This window comes from Anthonomus grandis, chromosome 13, assembly GCF_022605725.1.
Source record: "Anthonomus grandis grandis chromosome 13, icAntGran1.3, whole genome shotgun sequence".
NCBI classification, from domain to species: domain Eukaryota; kingdom Metazoa; phylum Arthropoda; class Insecta; order Coleoptera; family Curculionidae; genus Anthonomus; species Anthonomus grandis.
The window spans coordinates 18071911-18096084 of NC_065558.1; the positions used below are offsets into that span (position 1 = coordinate 18071911).

Here is a 24174-nt window from a genome sequence, read left to right on the forward strand (position 1 = left end):
GTTTTCTGGGGATATTGTGTATTAGTTTCCCTTACCCACTGTGGGTTCTCATCAGACCAGTAGCGACAGTTCTGCTTATTAACATGGCCATTTAGGGAAAAGTAGCCTCATCAGAAAAAAGGATCCACTCCGAAGATATGCGATTTTCGTCAATGGCGTTCATCATTAATTCACAGAACTGAACTCTGCGATCTGGATCGTCTTCTAATAACTATTGAACGGTTTGCATTTTATAAAGTCGTTTGTTTGCACTTTTTAACATTTTTAGCACAGATTTAAGATGAATAGAGTTTTCGCGAGCTACTCTTCTGGCTGCAGTTACCGGATTTTCTTCCATCGCTAACAATACATTTAATTGGGTGTTTTCATCGATTTTAGAAGACCTTTGTCTTTAAACATCCCTCACGTGCCCAACTTCTCGAAATCTGCTTTTGATTTTACTAACCGTACCTTGGTTAATAGGTGGCAAATCTGGATATTTCTGCCTGAATAAGTGCACAACCTCTAGCTGAGTACGACTTCTCTCCCCATAACCAATCATCATTAAGATTTCAATCTTGTGGGATTCGGATAAATAAGGCATTTTTTCAATATAAGTTAACTTATTTAACAACTGGTTGAAATTCACTTTAACAGTGACACTACAACAATGTCAGGAAATGTCTCGATACCAATAAAATAAAGCAACACGCCAAAAATTTACCAACACAAAATATTTCGAGACTTTTAATAATTTAATGTTTTTTTTTCGTATCTCTCCTTTAGTTATCTCTCCTTATAATCACAAAAGTAAATAGGGCAATTTAATCAAGAAAAAGGGCTCTTTTTAATGAGAGTTAAAAAAAAGTGGCTTCCCATTTGAAAAACAAACTTTTGGGTTAATTTGGACCTCCCCTGTGAAAAAATACAAAAACTATTTTGAAATGTGAAAAAAATAAACAAAAATCGACGGGTTTCAGGAATTTTGCGAGATAAAATTTTATTAGTTTAACTGAATTTATTCTAGTTAAAGTCCCCACACTGTATATTGACATGCACGGTTGACGGAACTGTTAATGCGGAGAAGTTCCTAGAGTTTATATTTGGTAAATAAATGCTATTGTTCTTACTGTTTTGAATTTATTGACTTTTGACGTTTTTTTTTTAAATTCTTTTATTCTTTCTTTCCCTTATAATTGTAATTTTTCTGAAAACTTATTTTTTTTGCAGGTAACCTGAATGTCTCAGTAACAGTAGTATCACCAAGTAGCACCTATTTGTATAAGTTTGTATTTTTATTTTATTTCAATAAAAAGACAATTTACTATTAATATTATTACTTGGGGATCTGCTTATTGAGGACGATTGAAGTTCTTTTTTTTTATTTGAGAGACATGATCGTCAGCCTATTTAAAAAGTGGTTTATTGATCAATTGCTTTAAGTAAAATTTGTATTGTTGTGACGAATTCATGATGAGTTACTTATTTTGTTAGGTGTTAGGTACGTCACTTATAGTAGAAATCAATTTAGAAAATACTATCCCATACGCAACGTCTATTTTCTTCTTTCTATTTCTTTCTCCGTCCTGAAGAAGCCACAAAGCAGAAACACGTGTCGGCAGGTACTTTACTTGTTCTGCTTTCCATCTCACAAAACATTTCGATAAAACTATACTTCTAAAGTATTACTTTTGGCTTTTATTTGGGTGTTCAATTTAATCCCAAACAAAACAGTAGGTCACCGATGCAAACCCTTTGAAACCTATCTGTTAAATATGATTTAATTAGCCTTAATGCCATGTCAGACAACCCAATGTACTGCAGTACTGCCAACAACAGTTCATGGTTTAAAGTGTCAAATGCTTTAGAGTAGTCTAGCATAATAAGAACAGATGCATTTTTTAAATCTAATGATTTAAATATTGAATCAGTGACCTCAGCAAGAATTGTCTCACAACTATGCCTCTGTCTATAAATAAATTTATAAAATTATATTAAGTATTATTATTAAATATAAGTTATAAAACCGAATTGTTGAATAGAAGTCCATATTTTGTAGGAGAATGCGTATATAAAGATTACAAATAGGGGAAGTCTTTATCTCCAAGAAAAATGCATGTAGGTCACTTAGGTAAATGTATTATGCATTTCGGCTGTGTAAACAGCCATCATCAGATACTAAAATAAAATACAGGTAATTCAGGACAATTTTAAAAAAGAGCTTATTCGCTATAACAATATAGATTTAGAACTTACCAGAACATTACAAAAAACATATACGTTCACCAAATAAAACAAAAATTACCCGTTATCGGGAAAAAGAAACAACAATAAATAAAAGAATTAAAATTAAAAACATAGTACAATAAGGACATCTACGATTTAAAATATAAAATTTATACTAAGGACGATACAGATTTCTACATATTAAAAGAAGGTACTATAAGGAACTATTGTATATTAGCGTTGCGTTAAAGAAAATATTTTAAATTTTGACTAATACAAATATTATAAGATAAGATGACACAACTAAATATTTACTTTTATTTGTCTAAAAAATCACATTAATCCTTATTCTCCATCCTCGTCTTTTAAACAATAGGAGCATACTACTGTTTTAGAAATTTTAATTTCTGACTGTGTGGGACAAACAAATTTTTGACACTTATCATATTTTAAGGAATATCTGTTATCATTTCCCCGGCACTGAAAAAATCTACTTCTTTTTGCGCCCGCGTGGAGATTTAACTACTTCTTTTTTACTGGAACTCCCGTAGTTCCATTAGCTTGACACGTAGCCGCGGAAAACCCTCTACCATCCTCATAAATTCTTTCTGCTCGCCGAACAATATTATCATGGGTCAACATGTTACCTAGTTCTTCTAAAAAAAGTTTTCTTCTTATTTTCAAGTTACCATTAGAACTTTTCTAGTCTGGGTTTTTTGTAATCCAGATGACAAATGCATTATATGAAGCGACATTATGCCAATTAAAAAATAAACGTAGAGGTCATCTTCTTGTACATCTTTTGGAAGAGTACTCACGTACAATTTTATCCAAGCAATCGACGTCACGTTTTGTCTCATTATAGGAGGTTATTACATCAGGTTTAAATTTCAAATCCTCCCCCGCAATGTCATGTTGGTGATGCATTGAAGATAGCAGTACACATTTTTTGGGTTTCGTAACGTAGGACACTAAAGTAAGATTTCGTGTGAAAAGAAAATGTGAAGAATACATTGCTCTTTCACGAATATCCAGTAGCACTTTGGCAACTCTTTGCGAGTTTTGCGGACCGTCCCCATAATTGTTAGATTCTGGGACAAAAGATCTTCTGCTTATCAGTGGTTATATTTCGTTTACTACGATACCAGAGGCTTGCTAAAGTTTTAACAACTCGAGGTCCTTGATTCTTTTCTACTATTCCATTTATTTTTCCTAAATACACTTCAAAATTGCAGCAAAAAAATGTTCAGCATCACAAAGGGCCCATACTTTTATACCATATTTGCCCGGTTTACTTGGTATGTAAACTGTGAATGAGCAACGACTCCAGAAAGTTACCAATTGCTCATCAATAGTTCCAAAAGCTGAAGGATTGTAAGATTTCCTACAATTCTCAGTAAATATCTCAGTGATCTCACGAATCGGAGCAAGTTTATCCTCTTTTTTTCTCTCAGCCCTTGTAGATAGATCACCGAAACGAAGGTGACGTAAAATGTCAGTGAACCTATTTCTGGACATAGTAGCCTGATAAATAGGCCTGGTGAATGCGTTGTTTGTAGTCGACCATAAACTACGTACACTTTCTTTTGATTCTGGAAATCTGCCAGTAAGAATAAGGATTCCAAGGAAAGCGAGAAATTCTGTAGTGTCTACCTCAATCCATGACTCCATCTTGACTTCATGACTTTCATTATAGGTGTTTATAAAGTCTTTAGCTTTTTTGTTTGTGTATTTTATAATAATATCTAATAAATCATTAGAAAAGAACAACTTGAAACAGTCAATGATAGAATTTATATCTTTGCTTTTATCTGTGAGACCTTTATTTTCTTGCAAGATATTGCATGTTCTGAATTTTCCTGTTTTATGTGCAACAGTATACGATGTGCGATTATCAACATCGTATGACTGTTTATTGCTCCCAGTTTCGTCTTCTAATGGATCAGGTAAATGTATTTGTTCTTCCTCTAACTCTTGAAATGAAAGATTGCCGTCATTTATATCAGGCTCTTCATCCGAGGTATCCTCATCATCTGACAAATCACTAAATGCCTGTTCCAAGGGTATTTCGGTTTCGCACTCGTCATCTGAAGAATGCATCAATATTTCTAATAATGTATGAATATTTCGTAGAGTTCCTTGTCGGATAAACCCTTATTTTAAACCACATGGCACTTTACTATTTAATATTGAAAAATAAAATAATCCTCTCACAGTAACGTTCGACAGTAAACTGAACAACAAAGTAATAAATTGGAAATATTTGCAACTTATCTTGTTTAGATCTGTAAAATAGGGAGTTTTAGCAAATACCTATTTATCCCAAAACCGGGTCGTCGGTGGCCGATCCATCATTTTTTGAAGAAAAATATTGTTTTTTTCTTAAATTTTTACTAAATAAAGCATTGTTATGATAAAATTTGAGAATTCATGGACGCTCACTGAAAAAAAATCAGGGAAGCAAAAGATATTTCAGAATTTTTAAGTTTCGGGTAATCGAAGACCCATATGCGGTACAGCGAGGGTTAATTAGATTAAGACGTCAAAGTTTAAAACTATATAATGGTTTAATATTTTTCTTTTTTGTTTGAATATTACAAAAGATTAGGTATCATTGGGCGAGCGTTTCAAAAATTATTAGAAATAAGATTGGAGACCGCACCCCATCATAAACAACCCAATAACTTTAAATTGACTTCTTTTTATTTTATAATTTTTCTAAACCTTAGCTAATCGGTGCCGATAAAAATCTCCAAATACTCCAAAATCCAAGCCATTCTTCGTCTAAAATTGCCATTTTAATGGCCGAGATTCGCACATATTCCTACGATAATCGTGCACAATTCGCGAACCACGTCCGGGATCATAAAACATCAAGCGGGCGTGCGTCGGAAAGGCAACAATTTCGGCTGTCGCGACTGATTTACAGACTTTATAATTATCAAGGGCCTGTAATTCAACTTTAATTGCCCTCGAACCAACCCGCCCTCGGGCTCATTAAAGAGTCGCGGCATTTATTAGTAGTTTGGATGGGGGCGACGACGGCCAACCACACACATTTTCAGATTTTTTTTTAATAAAGCTATTAAAACTTCAAGAACTTGCAGAACAAATTAATTTAATGATAGAAAAGTTGAGTACGGGAAGTCTTTTCTCCACAAATAAAATGCCCATTCTAATGTCAGGAGTGATGCATTTTGGCAAGTGTTTCTTGGCATCAATAGACTCTAAATTATATTACAAACAGTTCAAAAAACATTTACGATCATTTTTTAAAACAGATGATTTTAAAAAATCAAGACTAAAATGATAAAATTATCAAAAATTTATAGAAAGGTACTGTATTTGTCTTTACATGTTCATAAACAATAACAAATAATTCTCGCATCTCTGATTATCAGATTTCTACTGAATATTTGGAGCGAGTGAGAGAGAACCATTGGACTGTGGTGTTACCGGGTCAAAATAAAAAATAAATATCTTTTAAATATTGGACGAAGAGTAGATCAACGGGTCACTCGATAAATACTAAATTTTATTATATGGGTAAATATTTCATATGGTGTACCAGAAATATTAAAATCTGGTCAAAAATAATTTTAAGAATAAAAAATTATTTATTGAATTTTTCGACAGGATGCAAAATATTGGGTCCAAGGCTTACTCGGGCCAGATATTTTTTTGCTTTTTTTTCAATCCTGAAGAAATACCGAGCACAGGAAAATTACAAGACTCAGGGGAGTTACTATTTTCTTCCAGGGTAATTACATTTTTAAGATAAGTATATAATAAAATACAAGATTAAACAGCTAATATCCTTTATTTTTCTTTAATAAGTAACAAAACATACTGAAATTCTTAAAAACAAAACATTATTAAGGTTTTTAAAAAAATAAAAGAAGTTAAAAATTTAAATTATAACATATTTGGTTTAAAAAAAAAATAGATAAGTTAGTGTTCAAAAGCGTCTACTGGTTAGGAAAATTTGTAAAAAGATATTTTACCCTTTAATGTAATGGTAGGCATAGGCAATATTGAAATAATTTGCTCAATATTAACAAAAGCCACATCCTTCTCATTTAAAAAAACTCAAAAAAGTCAAAAAAAGTTTATTACCGAAAAAAATAGTTATAAATATAATTACATGAGAAAATAAAATTTGACAGTTTTTGATAAAAGGAACTGCTTCGCGATAATATAAAACAGGCCTTAACAAGAAAATGACATTACAGATCATCATATTGAAAGTAAAAAGAATTATTGAATATTGAAAGTAATTTACAATGTTCAATACAGTTATGCATATCCGCAATATAAATCGAAAATAAAAGAGGTCCCAATATGGAGCCCTGAGGAACACCAATTTTCAAGTCAAGATACTTTGAGTGCTCCAAACTTCCATTGTTGGTTTTTAACATTACCGAATGTGATCTATTTTTAAGATATGAATCAGAAAAAGAAACCGTGGATTGGGAACAATCAAAATGTCCTAACTTTGCAAGGAGCATTGAGTGATTTATTGTATCAAATCAAGCACCGCCATGCAAGTACTTTGTTTATGTTCTTCGTTAAGTCTTATATTATCTAACATTCCCACCAGACTAGTAGTTGTACTATAATTTCTTCTAAATCCCGATTGCGTATCTGGAAGTGTACCAAAATTATAAAGTTTTGGTGAATATGCTTTTCTAGAATTTTAGAAACTACTGATAAAATACTTATATGCCTTATGTCTTTTAGTTCTTTTGGATTAGAGATTTTTGAAATGGGTCTTATAAGTGCTTTTTTCCAGATATCGGGATATATGTACATTTGTAAGAATGCAAGTATTTAAAATATTTAGAAGTGGTTTTTTACAAAAAGGTAGGCAAAGCTTGATATCATTTATACAAAGTTCGTCAGCTCATATAGCATTTGATTTTATGGTTTTAATCATACTGTTAATGCTTTCTTCATTAAGAAGACTTACATTTAATTCTTGATTACTATTATTCCATTTATTTTCATTATAAAAATTTAATTTGGTTTGTGATATATTATTGTTAATTTGGTTAACGCATTGAGAAAAATAATTATTTAGGACTTCTGAATAACTAAAATTACAAGGCAAATCGGCATACTTTGATTTAGTTAGATGTAGTTTATTAGCATTTTTCAAAAAATTGCGGTTTGTTTTTTGAAGTGTGTCAAAATATGATATTTTTTCCCGCTGAATAGTATGTTTTGTATAGTTTCGCAATTATCTATAATAGTTTAAATTTAACTCAGTTTTATTTGTTTATATTTTTGCAGTGCCTTATCTCAAAGCCTTATAAGCAATTTAATATTGTGAGTTATCCAGGGAGTAAATGGTTTATTTTTAATAGTTTTAGTCTTAATTGGCGCATGTTTGTCAACTAAACAAAGTATATTGTTGTTACATGGCACAAGTTTATCGTTAACGGAATTTATGTAATAGATACTATCCCAATTAAGTCTAAAAGCGTCATGCTCAAATAAATCTATATTATAAGCACTCTAATTCCTACATTTCATTTTAAAATGTCCCTCTTTACTTTTAGGAAACTCAAGACAACAGTATACTAAATTGTAATCACTAATGGTTTGTGGCAAAGACAACGAACCGACTCCATTAATTGGGAAAAGTTGATTTATAATAATGACATCAAGTACGGTACTTGTATTGTTAGATATATTCCATCTTGTAGGCTCGGGTATTACTTGATTTAAATCAAATGTATTCAAGACTGCTAAAAATCTGTCAGAAAGTCTACACTTCTTTAGTAAATTAATATTAATATCCCCCATAAAAACCACATGATCAAATAAAGGAACAATATTTGTAAATAGATCCTCAAGGGAATCAAGAAAACTGTTAATATCTGATAAAGTGGACGATATAAAACGGTAAACAAAATTTTTTTGCTCGAAATCTGAGTTGTTATGCTTAAGAATTCGAAGTTCTGTGGCGAGTTGTGAATCAGATAAACTTCAAAATTAACATATTTTTTATCATAAAAACTGACCCCACCGCCACGCCCTAATCGATCTTTCCTGACGAAATTATAACCCTCAATTTAATGTGCCAAGTTAAAAGTTATAGCAGTAGAAGCCGTCAACCAGGTCTCAGTCAATCCCAAAATGTCAAAATTATTATCAGTTATATAATTTACAAATTCATCAAATCCAGTATTAAGAGACCGAATATTGAGATGACGACATAAAAACTTTTTATTGGATTTTAATAATTGATGCGTATTAAGATCAAACTGGCCATTTCCGCCATTATCACCTATTACAAAACAAGTTCAACACAAGTTCCTATTACCCTCTGCCAGCACCCTACGCCAATGTCATGCCCCTGAAAAATAACTAGCTAACCTAGCCATATCCATAAAAGATAAAATTAAGAATAACAAAAAAAAATGCTACCACACATAAAACTATGCTAGGCATATATCAAGAAATAAACAAAAATGAAAGTAAATCCCTAATAGAGTCAGGTACTCCAAATATAAATTTAGTTTGTATATAACCCATTAAAAATGTTAAGCTTCAACCTTATAAACTAGTAACTGTATTCAATTTTCTTTTCAACAACAGCCTTCCTACTATACTACTTACTATGCTATTACAGATTGACAAAAAGAAAATTAATTGGCTTCTGCCAAAAAATTAAAAAATAAAGTAAATAAAAAATAGCATTATCATACCTGAAATGTCTTTTTATTTTAGAAACAAATTTTAAAAAATGTCACATTATTAATTCATTCTACAATCTAACAAAAAAAAACAAAAAAACATATCAGACCAAAAATAAATTAAATTATAGAAAATTAATCGCAAGAGCACTCTTACACTATGCCTTTTTTTAGATTTTCATGGTAGATTCAAAAGGCAAATCAAAAGAAATGAGAATTAACAGCGCATAGCCAAATAATATTTTATATTAGAGGTAATGTTTTTCTTAAATTATAATTAGCATAATATGGTTACGTTATAAATCTGCATTGAAAAGGAAAAAAAAATATGTGCACTGCATATATAAAAAAACAATAAAAATAGTACCTACTTGAAAATATACGGAAAGTATACGGAAAGTAGCACCCTCACTTATAACTGCACTCTGAAGATCCGCTTCCGAAGAAATTTCCACCTTTTTGTTTTCAGAAGACACAAACACTTTACCGTTTTTTGTTCGACAAATAGAGTACCAGAGTTTAAAAATTACATAATTTAATAAATGTAACTTTTATTTTGCCGTCTTCCTCATCCACTTCCCCAGAACATATCCTGTATACCCCTTTTGATTTTAATTCAACAACACATGGTCGGTCACCCAGCAAATAACGGGTTTTATGTATTCCCGATCCACCAGCAACAGGACTTTAATTCTGTACTCTCTATATACTCCCCGACTCTATATTCCTAGTAAACTCTATGTTTTCTGTGTTAGATTCATTTTCTGAGTTTAAATAAACCTCATCTACTGACAACATAGGCTTAATATTAAAATTTGAGGGTGTATAATTCAGTTCTCCCAGTTAATAATGTGAACATGAAACCTGATCACAAAAACAACTAAGAGGTTTCATAATAATCTTATTAGGTAAATAAATACTGCCACAGACTTGATAAACTCTTAATGTACCAGAACACACTAGAATATGTTTCTCGTGCTTTTTTATTATTAAAGCTATTTCTTCTATATTAGTGAGTAGAAAAGTTTTTATGGAGGGATAATTTTTTTCAATAACTTCACCCAAGAAGTAAGCAGTAAGGAAGAAACATCGTTACCGAATGAAACAAATTTATCGGCTGTTTTTTTACAAACTGCTCCTACACCATCTGGCGTACCTTTGCCATGACCGACTCCATGAAAATTCATTCTGTAGCAAGAGAACCTTAAGAACCTTAATGTTAAGACATGTTAATAATGTGTTTGCTGTGTTCGACAAAAGCAAATGCAATATTGATAATTTTGTAGAACAACTTAATAAATGTTTTCCATCTATTAAATTTACCTTCAAACAAGAAACAAATACTTTTAGATACATAACTAGTGACTCTAACCATTATTTTCAACATAAAATGGCTAGCATGCATTTCTTGGTACATCGTTTGGTCTCATGTCCTCTAAGTAATAGCAGATTTAATAAAGAAAAAGCAACATATAAAACAATTGCTAGGGTTAATGGCTATGATGATAAGATTATTGATAAGCTGATTAGAAAACATAGGCTTGAAGTTAATCTTAAAAACTACCACATTTCAAAAAGATGAAAATAAGCGAACTTTTGTTGCAATACCATACGATCCTATCTTGACGAGAGGCTTTGATAGAGTTTTCAAAGACATGAGAAGGTCTAAGAATGGTATATCAAAGTTCGGCCAAGTTACGAAATCTTTTAGGAAATCCAAAAAATAAAATAAAGATCAATGAAAAGTTTGGGATCTATGAGATCAATTGCAACGATTGTGATAATTAGTACATAGGACAAATCAGAAGATTAATTAGTGTCAGATTTAAAGAACATGTAGCTTATGTGAAATATGGAAGAGTTGAAAAGTCAAGTGTGGCTGAACATGTTTTAAATACTGGTCATTTTCTAGGGATAGACAACTCAACATTACATAAAACCAGTTAAAAACAATAGAAAATTAGATGCATACGAACGTTTAGCAATATTCAAAAATCAAAAAACATTCTTAACAGGGAAAAAGGTTCAATTCCTTATAGTCATAATTATATAGTTTAGTTAGTGTTTAAGATTTGTTTGGTCATGCTTCATTGCTTTTTCGCTTCGTTGCTTTTTCCGATATTAGTTACACCATTAGTATATAGGAAGTAGTTTGTAAGTAGTTTTAGTTCAGTTTTAATCTTCTCACGAAGATGGTAACATTACGTTAGCGAAACACCTGTCGATATTAAAAATAAAGAGTTTTGCTTAGTGGTAAAACTGTCTCGTAATTTGAGCAAGATAACCGTCATCCCCCGAAAATATAGGCGACTAATGTGTTGACTAATTTGAGCTCCCAAAATGAAATGCCTGAATTTATATACTATATTTTTCATTTTAATTTTTACTAAAGTCCATATGAATGACACAATCGTGTTCTGAAAGATTTTCTTTCAGTATTTCAATTAACTTTATACTGATGAACTATGTTTCTTTGGTGGCTTAGTAATTTATCAAGATTTTTTCTAACTGGAAAACAATATCGTTTGGGTACATTTTTAATGATTTTTTTACTTATTTTCTAATTTTTCGTTAGTTGAGTTGTTATCAATGATAGTTTCGGTAGCAATTTTCCACACAATTTTAAATTATATCTGTTACGATGAGTTACTTATTTTATTTGGTATTACGTCACTTATAGCAAAAAACAAATTAAATTAAAAATATAAACCCATTATGAATTCGTCACAACAATATAGATTTTATTTACATCAAATAAATTCTAAAAATGGATGATAACAAGAAAACGAAATTATACCCCAAGAATATAGAGCTTGTCAATTAAAATTAGAATGAACACAAAGACGTGTCTCGATATGCGCTTTTAGAGTATTTAACCCAAAATGGGCATAATCTACAAAACGTTATCGTATCGTTTAGCTTAGATTCCGAATATAATTTAAAGTATTTCTTATGTAAGTTTTTTAAAGTATCTAGCAATACCCGTTTTTGCTTTTTTACTCTTTTTCTGGTCACATAATCTCTTTTACCAGGGCAAATGCAAGAATTACTATCGTCCTGGAAAAATCGTTGAACACTATGTTTAAAAACGTTATTTATTATAGCTTTTCTTCGTTTTCGGTTTGTTGATTCTTCTTTTTGAAATATTACCGATTTTTTTGGGAATATTATATTTTGTACTATCTTACCAGTTACTACGTGCGTAAATCTATCGTTTTCTTTTAAAGAAATTAGGGTAGAAATATTTTCTTAAAGCTATTGTTTCATAACTTCTCCAAATAATAAAGTTCTTGTTACAGCTTTGGCTTCAGGAGGGAAACTTGTTACTAAATGCTGAACTTTGGTATTTGGGCTTAAGATATTTATTTTTTTTATTTCTTTTTTTATACGTTGTTGTCTTTTTTAGTTGTTGTTTAAGTTTAATAATTTTCTTTTTCTTTTTATCGAGTTCTCTATTGCGATTTTTTCTAATACGTCTGAATCTCTTCTTTGCTTCTAACTGTCGATTATTTTTGGGTCTTTGAACCTGAAAATAAATTTTAATTTAATTTTAGTTATTTTTTAATTTGTTTACTTACTTACTCTCTCATAAACTTTTGAGTTTCTTTTGTTAGAGTGGCATTCCTTTGACGAAATGCTATAAAATTGTCGCGCCAAACGGTTTTCCCTGGGAATCATGTCTTTTGCAGCTTTAACTTGTCGGATTCTTTTTTCTTTTCATATTTTATTTTGTTTTTCTGTTTTCTCAGTTCTGTTGGCATATCATGCTCTTTCTGCTTTTCTCTTCTTTTCTAATGTTTCTTCTCTTGACAGCTTTTTTACGTTCGTAATTTCACAATAATTGAAATAAACTGAAAATAGTTATAGAGTCAGATGATTTAGGTATTTGGTCCAAAAATTGTGTTTATGTAATTCCTCTGGTATTTAAGTTGCCAGGGAAATTACACCAGGGGCATTACAATTCGACCAATAAAATAGAATAATTCACTTATAAACAATTTTAAAATATTTTTAGTTAGTTAAAGTTTCAGACGTCTAATAATAAAAGAAGTTTTTGTTGTTAAAAAAATATATACTTACTCTTTTTTCTTTAAATACAATACAGGGGAATTATCAAGTGTCTGAAAAATACACGTGTTTACCACTGTTTACCACTGTTTACCACTGAATGTCACAAATCAACTAAATTCTGGCCAAGTATAGCATTTCTTTTAAATCCAAAAAAAACTTTATGCTATACTATTGCCAGCTATACAGGGTGTTTCAGAACTATGGGATCAAACTTCTAGGGGTTGTTCAATGCAACAGTAGAATCCATTTGAGTATAGGAACCCATGTCCGGAAATGTGTCACTACGCCACTACGGCCCTAAGACGCGTTTAAATTAGAAAATTTAGAAAAAATATTAATTACCTTAATAGTATCTGATGCATTTATTTTTCCCTTTTGTATATGATACCATCACAACAATTGTTCAAAAAATCTTCCTCCAACCTCAATACACCGATTTAAACGCCGCACATGATTTCGGCGGACTACACTAAAAATTTGATCCTCGTTTTGAATTATTTCAAATGCTGCTGTTATTCGTCCAATTAAGCCTAGCTCTGATTCTACTAGAGTTTCGTAGACTAAAGACTTTACATGTCCCCACAGGAAAAAATCGAGCGACGTTAAATCGGGTGACCTATGAGGCCAAGTGCTCCACCTCTGGCAATCCAACGGTGCCCAAACCGCTGAGCCAAATACTCGCGTACTTGTACAGCAAAGTGAGCCGGCGCTCCATCATGCTGAAACCACATTTGCTGTCTAACGTTTAGTGGAACATTTTCAAGGAGTTCTGGGAGAACTTCCTCCAAGAAACCCAGATAAATATGTCCTCTTAACCGTTCCGGTAGAAGGTATGGCCCAATTAAATAATAATCAACAATGCCTGCCCATACGTTGACAGACCAACGATTCTGATGTTTTCTTGGAAAAATTGCATAAGAATTTTCTTCTTCCCAAACATGGCTATTCCTACTATTAAAAATACCGTCTCTTGTGAAAGAGGCTTCATCGGTCCACAAAACATATCGTAAAAAATTTGGTTGTGCAATGATTTGATCCAGAAGCCATCGATAAAATTGAACTCTAGGATGATAATCGGCTGCAGTCATACCTTGAACTTTCTGGAAGTGGTAAGGATGGAGTTGTTGCTCGTGTAGTACCCGCCAGACAGAAGCGTTACTCGTATTCATATTCTTAGCCACGTCACGTGTGCTATTTGGTGGTTAATCAGCAACTCGCTGAAGAACCTCTTCTTCAAATTCGGCCGTTCTTACGGTTCGAGTAACACCAGTATCATGCATCTTGGTCTTAAACATGCCTGTCTCAGCGAGCCGCCGATGAACCGCAATAAAATTTTTGTATCCAGGATGCTGTCGTTCAGGATAACGTTCATGATACAACCGCGATGCTGCTCGTGCATTGCAGTTTGTTGCTCCGTATGCCAAATGCATATTCGCCAATTATTCTTGATTGGTAAAGTTTTCCATTAGCAGTAAATGTTTAAAAATTGTAAGCTATAAAATTTTTAAACATGACATTGAGAATTGACATTGATAAGCGTTGATTCTAAACAATTGTTGTTATGGTATCATGTACAAAAGGTAAAAATAAATGCAGCAGATCCTATTTAGGTAATTAATGTTTTTTATAAATTTTACCGCGTCTTAGGGCCGTAGTGGCGTAGTGACGCATTTCCGGATATGGGTTCCTATACTCAAATGCATTCTTCTGTTGCACTGAACAACCCCCAGAAGTTTGATCTCATAGTTCTGAAACACCCTGTACAGTAAAAGCATATAGATTTTTAATCAACATTAAAATACGAGGCTCTTTATAAGTGACAGGAAAACGTAGGACAAAAGCAATAAAATATATTTTTAGGAATAATTTTAGTTTTTTTTTTAACTATTTAGTCTTCTTATGCAGACACAAATACTATGTTTTAAATAAAAAATATAAGGCTGTGGTTCCTTTTGTTTGTTTAATATATTGTTTAGATTGTGTAAGTAGATCATAAAAGAGGATAAGCCAAAGTAATTACACTTTAGCATTTAAAAATTAATTTTTCAAAGAAATATTTTTTTTAAACCATTTATGTAATGTTGCAACTCTTATAATAATAATTCTTACCCACTAAAGTTTTCGACTAATGCTATTCGTGTAAAATGAATTAAAGCCTAGGACGCACCGAAACTTTCTTATTGAATATTTACCCATATACAGGCTCGGTTGTTATCGACATAGCAAGGGGGCAGACCATCAGAAGTCGCTGAAAATGTGATATATAAGGATAGAGGGTTAAACTTGTAATTTTTTTATGAAAATGTATATACTAGGTGCTGTGCTAAAAATTTGCACCAGTATAGGAAATGTTAATAGAAAATAGGGAAAAAAATTGTTAGAAGTCTAGTCCGAAGATAAAGGGTGGTCAGAAGTCGCTAATGTTTTCATGCAAATTGTTGCAAAAATTTTCGCAACAATTTTGTCAGTAGATATAATTCTGATTTTTTGCATACTTGATAATTGAAATTAAAGATACGTGAAAATCATCAGAAGGCTAGGTGAAAGAATAACGGAATTATTATTAGTAGAATGGGTATCTAATGAATATACAAAAAAAATCAGAAGACTGAATATTATATAAATATTCATAAATATTTAAATTATTTTATGCTTCCTTTATATTATCCCATCATTGTAACTAATTTATTTAATTTCAGAACATGCATGTACAGAATTTCGATGCAACCTGCGCGAGTTTTGCATCTCCACTGACCTGGTGTGCGATGGAATCAACCATTGCGCAGACGGGTCGGATGAATCGTCCAATAATTTATGCCAAAGTAAGAAAAGTCTTGAACTCTAATGGATTAAAAACTAACTCTTTTCATTATTTTCAGACAACGATACAAATACCATCCTAGGACTAGAAATGACCTGGTTCGTGGTAGTGGTAATTAGCACGGTACTGGTGGTACTCGTACTGGTTGTAGCGATATCAGTATGTGTATGTAGGAGAGGGTCGTGGCATAATCGACATGGAAATTCTGTGCAGCAACAGAATGCATCATATTCCTGTAAGTATTAATGAAAAATATGAGCAGAAGATCTAAGTTGATTCACAGAATTTTAATTCCTTAAAAAAGGTTGGCACAATATTTTGAATTATCATCAGCCTCCTCCTGTCATACCAACTGCTCTTCTACTGTGTTCAAAATTGATAAAAGTTGGTTTTTACTAATAATATGTTTAATAAGCTTTGAAATGCTATTTTTCATAAATCTGAAAATCTATTAACCACAGATTTTTTCAAATATATTTCAACTTCAGTTTTTAACCCTTTGCTATGTAATTTTATTAAAGCACCCCAAATCTATTTGTTTTTTCGCCTATGTGGTAAACGCATGTTCTTATGCATCATTAGTAATATTCGCCGCCGCTAACATGGTTTTATTATTTTTTGAATCCTTTAAATCCTCGTATATAATACATCTGTTTTTCAAAGAACGCCATCTGGTTGAGAAAACAAATAAACTAAATGATTGTTTAGATTGTTCAATTCAATTTTGAATTAAGCAGCTTTGCTTATTCTATAAATGATTTTAAAAAATTAAGTCGTTTATTATTATTATTATATTTGCTTGGTAGTATAAATTATAAAATTATGTGTGAAAGCTAGTTAGGTGTGTGTTTGGATTAAACATTCATGGGGACATTGTTTTGAATTAGAAAAAATGGCTCCAAAAAAACCACTAGGCTGATCAGTAATTTACCAATTAAAATATTGTTTATTATGAATCCGACCTTAGAATATCGAAAGGCTAGAATTACCATTGCCGTAGAACTATGGGCAATGTGTTCGTTGGCAACATCTCTAATGCAATAATGCCAAAGAACACCTTATAATATCAAGAAAATTTGTCACTTATTTTAATAGGCACAAAAAATATGACTGTTCCCCTTTAATAAAATATGAAGTATTTTTTTAAATAAGATACTCTATGATGAAGTGAATATTCAAAGTTAAATGAATTTAAGTTACGTATATTAGAGGAAAAGGCAACAACATCGCAACGCCGCTCGATTGTATTATTGATTCCACCGACACAAGAAATCTCTATCAGTGACGTCGTCCAAAAATATTTACATAATTATAAGATTGGTTGACTTACCTATAAGGAAGATCAATCTTAATTATTCCAGCATCGGAGTCCTTCTATGAAGCTATTGGTAGATCTCATTTTATGGCCTATCGACGCACAGATGTTTCGAAGAATTCGTAAAACAAACAAAGCCAAAAAATCTCTCTTTACCTGCTAACCCTAACTCAGTTCATTATGTGACACGGAAAATCGCATCAGCACCTTAGGGAAAATCCCAAAAATAATAATTGGGTGAGTGGGCCCTATCATAGAAGGACTCCGATGCTCGAATAATTAAGATTGATCTTCATTACAGGTAAGTCAACCAATCTTATAATTATTCATCGCATCTCCGTCCTTCTATGAAGCTATTGGTAGATGTTTGTAGGTAAGAAAAGCGATTTTTGTGCAGCAAAATATATTACTCCTAAAACCAAGTGTTACCAAACATCCCATAACAAAAAATTAAATTACTATATTAATTGAACAAACAAAAAATTTAGTCTATGATAACCTAGGTAAGTAAGACTAAATGATAATATAAGTAAGGCTAGATATGCTTATATAATAAACAACATTAAATTAATAACATATATTTTGTGTAATATCCTAAGTTGTTGATAATACAGAATTTGTAAAACTCTCAGGATTTTGTGCTAAGGGAATATTATAAAACATATTGAATACCATCGACTTCGTAGTCCAACCTGCCGTGTTACGGATCAGGTCAATATCTAAGCCTGCTTTGGCAGCTGCAGAAGTCGAAACATGTCTTATGCTATAACCTTTAAATATTGTCGTATCAATATTGCTTTTGTTAAGAACATCCTTTACCCATCTACTTATTGTCTGTCTAGAGGCAGGATGAAAGGGCATTTTAAAAGTTAAAATAAGTGACTCCTCTTGTAAGCGGTATTGAGACGTAATTTTTAAGTAATGTAACCTAGAAGCTACACAAAGTTCCGGTTTATTTTTAAAAAATGAATAAACTAAGTATGTGGTTTTTTTCTGCCTCTACCTGACGTCTTTAATCTAGCAGAAATTCGAATTTCTATCTTGTCAGGACTATTTTCGATATTACCTACTTCAATCTTCGATATTGTTTGTACCCTCTGACCCGATGTCAATAATAATAATGTGACTAGTTTTAAGGTAAAGTCTTTTATTGATAATTGAGACGAAGGAAAAAGAGATGTCAAATATTCTAAAACAAGGCTAGGGTCCCATGTTGCTGAATATCGGGGAGCATTAGGTTTTCTATTAAAAATACCCTTAAAAAATCGTTTTAGTATTCTTTCATCTTCACCTCCAAAAATAAAGATCAATGCAAAACCTGCTCTATATCCATTTAAAGATGAGTAAGGAAGACCCCTGTTAAAATTTTCAAGAAAAAATTCCAAAATGATATTAATATCACCATTATATGGATCTAATTTTCTTTCCAAACAGTAATCCCACCATTTTCTAAAACAGATATTGTATTGTTTTAAGGTGTTTTCTGTTATCGAATCTAACATAACCGGAAAAGCAGAATCCGTAATTCCCTTTCTTTTTAATGATTCCCGAACAATCTCCCTGCCACCAGGGAAAGAATCTTGTACAGAGGGTGTTTCTCTCTGAAAGCAGAAAAAATTAAGTTTTTATCTGGACCAAAAATTAAAGGTTCTTCTATTAAAAGTTCCAAAAACAAAGGGTACCAAGATTGAGTCGACCAATTAGGAACCCCTAAAATATCCGTAGTTTTATCCTGAATAATCTTTTGAATAACTTTATCAATTAATAAAAAGGGAGGAAAGGTATACAAATAATACGAACTCTAAATAATAGTGAACGCATCTACACCAACACAGTCTGGGTCAGGACCCCAAGAAACATAATCGATACATTTTTTATTACTTTTTGAGGCAAATAAATCTATATCAGGTCTACCAAAAAGTTGTATGATTTTAGAAAAAATAAAATTATTTAACTCAAATTCTGTATTGCAAGATCTATTTCGAGACAATAAATCTGCTTTTGTATTTTCAGTAGTATTAATATAAGAAGCCGATATTATAATATTTCTTGACTCGCACCAGTTCCATATGAGACGTGTTATATTATTTAAATGTGTATATGGAATACTACCCATCCGGTTTATACAGGCAATTGCTGTGATGTTATTTATATGGAGTAACATTTTACAATTTTTATTAGTTCTTGCTAAAGATTTAAGACCATAATATGCAGCACATAACTCCAGCCAATTTATATGTTTTCCTACTTCATCTCTATTCCAAAAACCTTTTGCTTCTATTTTCTCAGAAAATGCACCCCAGCCGGTCTCAGATGCATCCGAATAAATCTCGAAAAGAAAAGGCTGTGGTTTTATTAACTTTGAAGCTTTTGGAATTTTACCTAGCCACCAATCAATTTCTGGGAATATGTTTCTGGGGATAATCATAACTTTATTGAAATTGTGAAAATTCTTCTAAAGGGCTTTTTGTTTAGCAATTTCAAGAGGTTTTAAATGTAACCAACTGTAATCTAACGTAGGGGAAACCGCAACTAACTTTCCTATTAATGATGCAAAATATCGGATCTTTTTCTTCTTTTTTTAACTTTTTGCAGTAATTTTAAAAGAGCAACTACCTTTTCCTGGGGTAATGTAAAAACCATTTCATCTGAATTAAAAATAAAACCTAAAAATTGAATTTCCTGGACAGGAAATAATATACTTTTATCATAATTTATTGTAAGTCCTAAATTAGTTAGTTTTTGAGATTTTAACTACCGATTCAAAGCAAGAAACAAAACTATTTCCAAGAATCAAAATATCATCCAAATAAATAATAATTTTACAACCACTTTGCCTTAAATAGCTGGTTACAGCTTTTAATAACTTTGTAAAGACTAGGGGAGCTATACTTAACCCAAAAGGTAAGCAATTAAATTGATATAACCTATTTTCAAAACGAAAACGTAGGTATTTTCTATCTCTCTTGTCAATAGACAATAGATAATATGCATCTTTAAGGTCTAGTCTAGTCATATAACAACCACTGGAAATTAATCTTAGAGCGTTACGGTAATCCTCCATTTTAAAATGACGATTAAAAATAAAAGAATTTAATTTCTTTAAATTAAGAATAAATCTATAAGATCCATCTGGTTTTTTTGATTAAAATATGATGAAAGAAATTGACCCCTACTAGCATGATATCTAGATATAACTTCTTTATTTAATAGTTGATGAATAACTTCTTTAAAATTTTTTAAATTTTTATTTGAAATAAACGGATCTGGTATTCTTTGTTGGTGGGATTTTAAATTAAAAGGTATTCTAATTCCCTTAACCCACTGTAAAATCTGACTATTTTGAGATATCTTTTTCCATTGTTCTAAGGCATACTTAATTCCTCTTATAGATTTTGGAATTCTAGTTACCTCTAACGTTCCTGATAAAGTTTCCTGTTGTGTGGCCGATTGTACCTCTCTCCTTTTTTAAACTCTCTCCTCTGGCCCTTCCATTGATAGTCGACTCTGCTGGACGATGCTCTTCTCCCCCTGCTCTCTTCTTTTATCCTGGTCTTGGGATATGAGCGCTGGTAGTGGAAAATTACTTGTCGATGGTTTTGAAGGACCAGGCTTTGCAAGGTCAACTTTCTTGGAAACTGTCAAGTCTTTTCCAGCTTTTTTCATCTCCTGGCAAGATTTGACCTTGGAAATAAATTCCTTCCCAAAAAGAAACTCATCAATAGCAATTTTATTAGCTGCCATTCGGCCCTCTTCATTGATAAAAGGAGTTATTTCAAATTTTCTTTTTAAAGATATAGCATGATGAACATTGGACATTAATTGACCCGCTTCTATCAACTACTGCATTATATCTTTCGAAAAAACCTGCTCCGGGTTTTCAATTTTCTTCGATATAATCGTTCCTAGGGCTGATAGACTAGCTCCTACTTGAGTCTGTATTCCTGATAGGAAATGGTCATTTTTTAACGTCTGAGAATCGGTTTTAGTTAATTAATTAGAGCATTAATTGTTTTGCAGTTCTCTGGAGTAAGAAATTTTCGAAGTAAATCCTTCCTTACTTCAGCCGCTAAACCCTTCCGCACATAACAGGTCCACCTAACAGCTAACTCCTCATGGATCTTAGGACCAACACTTTTTTCCTCTAAAGGATTGTCCTTAAAATACTGTTCGGCATTGTTAATCGCCACCGGTTCTATAATTTCACTAGAAGTGTTGTTTTCCGGTATATTACTGAGGTTACCAGCTATTGGAGGGTTATTAGAGCCTCTATCACTGTTACTCTCCTCCGTGTCAGAACTGCTCTGAGAATCTGGCAAGTAAAGAAAAGTCTATATAATTATAAGAACTTAAAACATTGAACATAAATAAAAAAGTGTGTTATAAATACTGTTAATAGTCAAGACAACTAATACAGTATTTCTAAGACAAAGAAGAGTTAAAACAACTCTTTTTGTCTAAACTCTCGAAATATTCCTAGTCAAACCAACTAAGGATAGCGGATAGTACTGTAAACAAAAACATATGCAAAAAATCAGCAGAATAAGGTCAAACCAACCTTAATTATCTTGTAAATCAAAACATTTAACAAGAAATTAATATCTAAAAAAGGCATAAGATCAGAACAACCCTGCCTTATTACTATCTCTTATTAAGAAAAACAATTAATAAAAGACCTAATATTTTGTAAAAAAGGTATAAGATCAAAACAATCTGTAACCTCATTACTATTGTCCAAAGCATCCAAAAACTTTTTAGACCTCCAAAACCTATTTAAAATAAAAATATTATTAGTCTACCAGAATAAGATTATGAAGATGGACTACTCGGAGGCAAAAGCCTCTTCTCTAGATGAGCCAAAGTCGCCTTAATATCATCCACATCCCTGAGAAATTCAAATAATTTTCTTTTCTTTCCTTGAACCTTCGGCATTGCAATCGCACTATTATTTTTATCACCGAAAAAATTACTCACAAATCGGAATATCTGCACGCGACGGCACATTAAAATGAACTGAGTTAGGGTTAGCAGGTAAAGAGAGATTTTTTGGGTTTGTTTGTTTTACGAATTCTTCAAAACATCTGTGCGTCGATAGGCCATAAAATGAGACCTACCAATAGCTTCATAGAAGGACGGAGATGCGATGAATAATAAATATTTATTAATAATAGAATATGCTTTAAATATAAACAATATTACCGTTTATAAACTCTTTATGTTTTTTTAAGGTATTTCATTAGAGTCTAATAAAAAGCATTCTTATGGAAATATTTTATAATTCTTATAGATTTCTAAATAATTTATGTTTTATGGTACAAATTTTTAACATTTTAATATGTCATTTTTCTGCCAAGACAACAGAAAAATATAAAATCAGTCATAATAATAAAACCATGAACAAAACTGCAGTTTTTTATTCTTTTTAGCCTATTAATAGTATTTAAAAAATATATTTGAATTTAAAAATATAAAGATTCTTGTATTACACACACACTTCACATTCAAGTCTTTAAGTTCACAAAAATACTCAATTAAGACTTTTTTTCTTTCTCAACCAAAAAATAAACAAAACACACAGAACTTCACAAATACTGAATGTAAAAACAAAGCTGTCTCTTAAGATGATTTTTCGCGCATCGCTGAGCATTTGCTTGCAGTGTTGTCATTCAAATTTTTTAGAAGCAGTTTTAGGAATGAAAATGTTAATAATCTTATATTTTGGTTTGAAGATGATATTCTTGCGGTTAGAATCGGATATATATATATTTTTACTTTTTATTTTTATTGCAAAATTCAACACAAATAAGTTAAATTATCATAATTATACATTTGTGCTATAATTTCAAAACGAACCACCAATTAATAACTTTTTTCACCATTAAAAAAAACAATATACATGCTCCTAAATAACCTCTCCTTAGCGGGAAAGGAGCGTTAATCCCAATATATCTAAAGTCCCAAAGGTCCCTAAGAGTCACGTCAAACTGGGTTACAAAATTCAACTATTTTGCGAAAACTAAATAAACATTTCAAAAGTACAGAAGGATAGATTGGGATTAGTGATTTTCCCCAAAACAACCAAAAGACTACCGAGAACTCACAAGACTCCTCAAGGAAGAGAGAATGGAATTCCATTTCCTCTTCCTTAAAGAAGACAAAAAATGAAATGTTATCCTGAGAAGACTTGACCAAAACTTTAAACTGGAAGAAGTTGAGAAGGAGCTCAGAATGATGGGGTTCGAGCCGGAGGAACTGGCTTGGTTTAAAACCGGCCCAGGCCGTAGAAGGCCCACGGATCTCATCAGGTTCCTCGTCCCAATAGATCAAGAGGCTGTGTTCAAGCTTGAAAGCCTTTTGAACATTAGGGTCCGTGTCGAGCCTCTAAGGACTCACACCATCGATAACATGAAGCAAATTGGGCAGTAGCATCGATGCCAAGAGTATGAACACGTCATGAGCAATTGCAACGCAAAGCCGCGTCGCCACAAATGCAAGGGTAATCACTTTTATTCTAACTGTGATAAAAACAGAGCGGCCCCGGCGGAGTGTTGCAATTGCATCCGGTGAGTTTTTGGCGCTCCCCAAAAAACCCAAACCTAAAAAATCTAAACAAACAAAAAACCGACACCGACTCTACCACCAGGAGGGCAGAGCCAACGGCTGGCACTTCAACACCACATATGAAACGTCCCGAGTTTTCTATCAAGAATACAAACCTCTTGAATTTACTAAGTTTGACTGAAGGGATGTTAGAAAAAAAAATGACAACCTGATGGCAAAATTAGAAAAGCCAAACTCAAACCCGGCAATCAAGTTTCTTCTAGGAGTCGAGGTATAAGTCCTAACAGTATGCATTTCTTTTCTTCTTAGTTTGTTCCAAACCCAAATTCCATCCGTACCAACTACTCCAAATATAAATCTCACATAAAACCCAAATCACATGCCAAATAACCAAAAACAAGTACTAAAAACACCGTAGAAGACTAGTTACGTTCACACCTCCATCCGACCGTTTCTCATCAGCCAAAAGTTCCGCATACTGAGGGGGCCCGTAGGCTCTC

At 32.1% G+C, this 24174-nt stretch overlaps 1 protein-coding gene across 3 annotated transcripts in view; it reads left to right on the forward strand.

The window, feature by feature from the left end:
* The window catches only part of LOC126743748 (uncharacterized), a 234638-nt gene that overhangs the window by 176412 nt on the left and 34052 nt on the right, over positions 1 to 24174 (forward strand). For all 3 annotated transcript variants that reach the window (XM_050450966.1, XM_050450965.1, XM_050450967.1), the window contains exons 4-5: positions 15677 to 15799; positions 15857 to 16033. In XM_050450966.1, coding sequence (XP_050306923.1) covers positions 15677 to 15799; positions 15857 to 16033 — 300 coding nt within the window. The remainder of the gene's footprint in view (positions 1 to 15676; positions 15800 to 15856; positions 16034 to 24174) is intronic.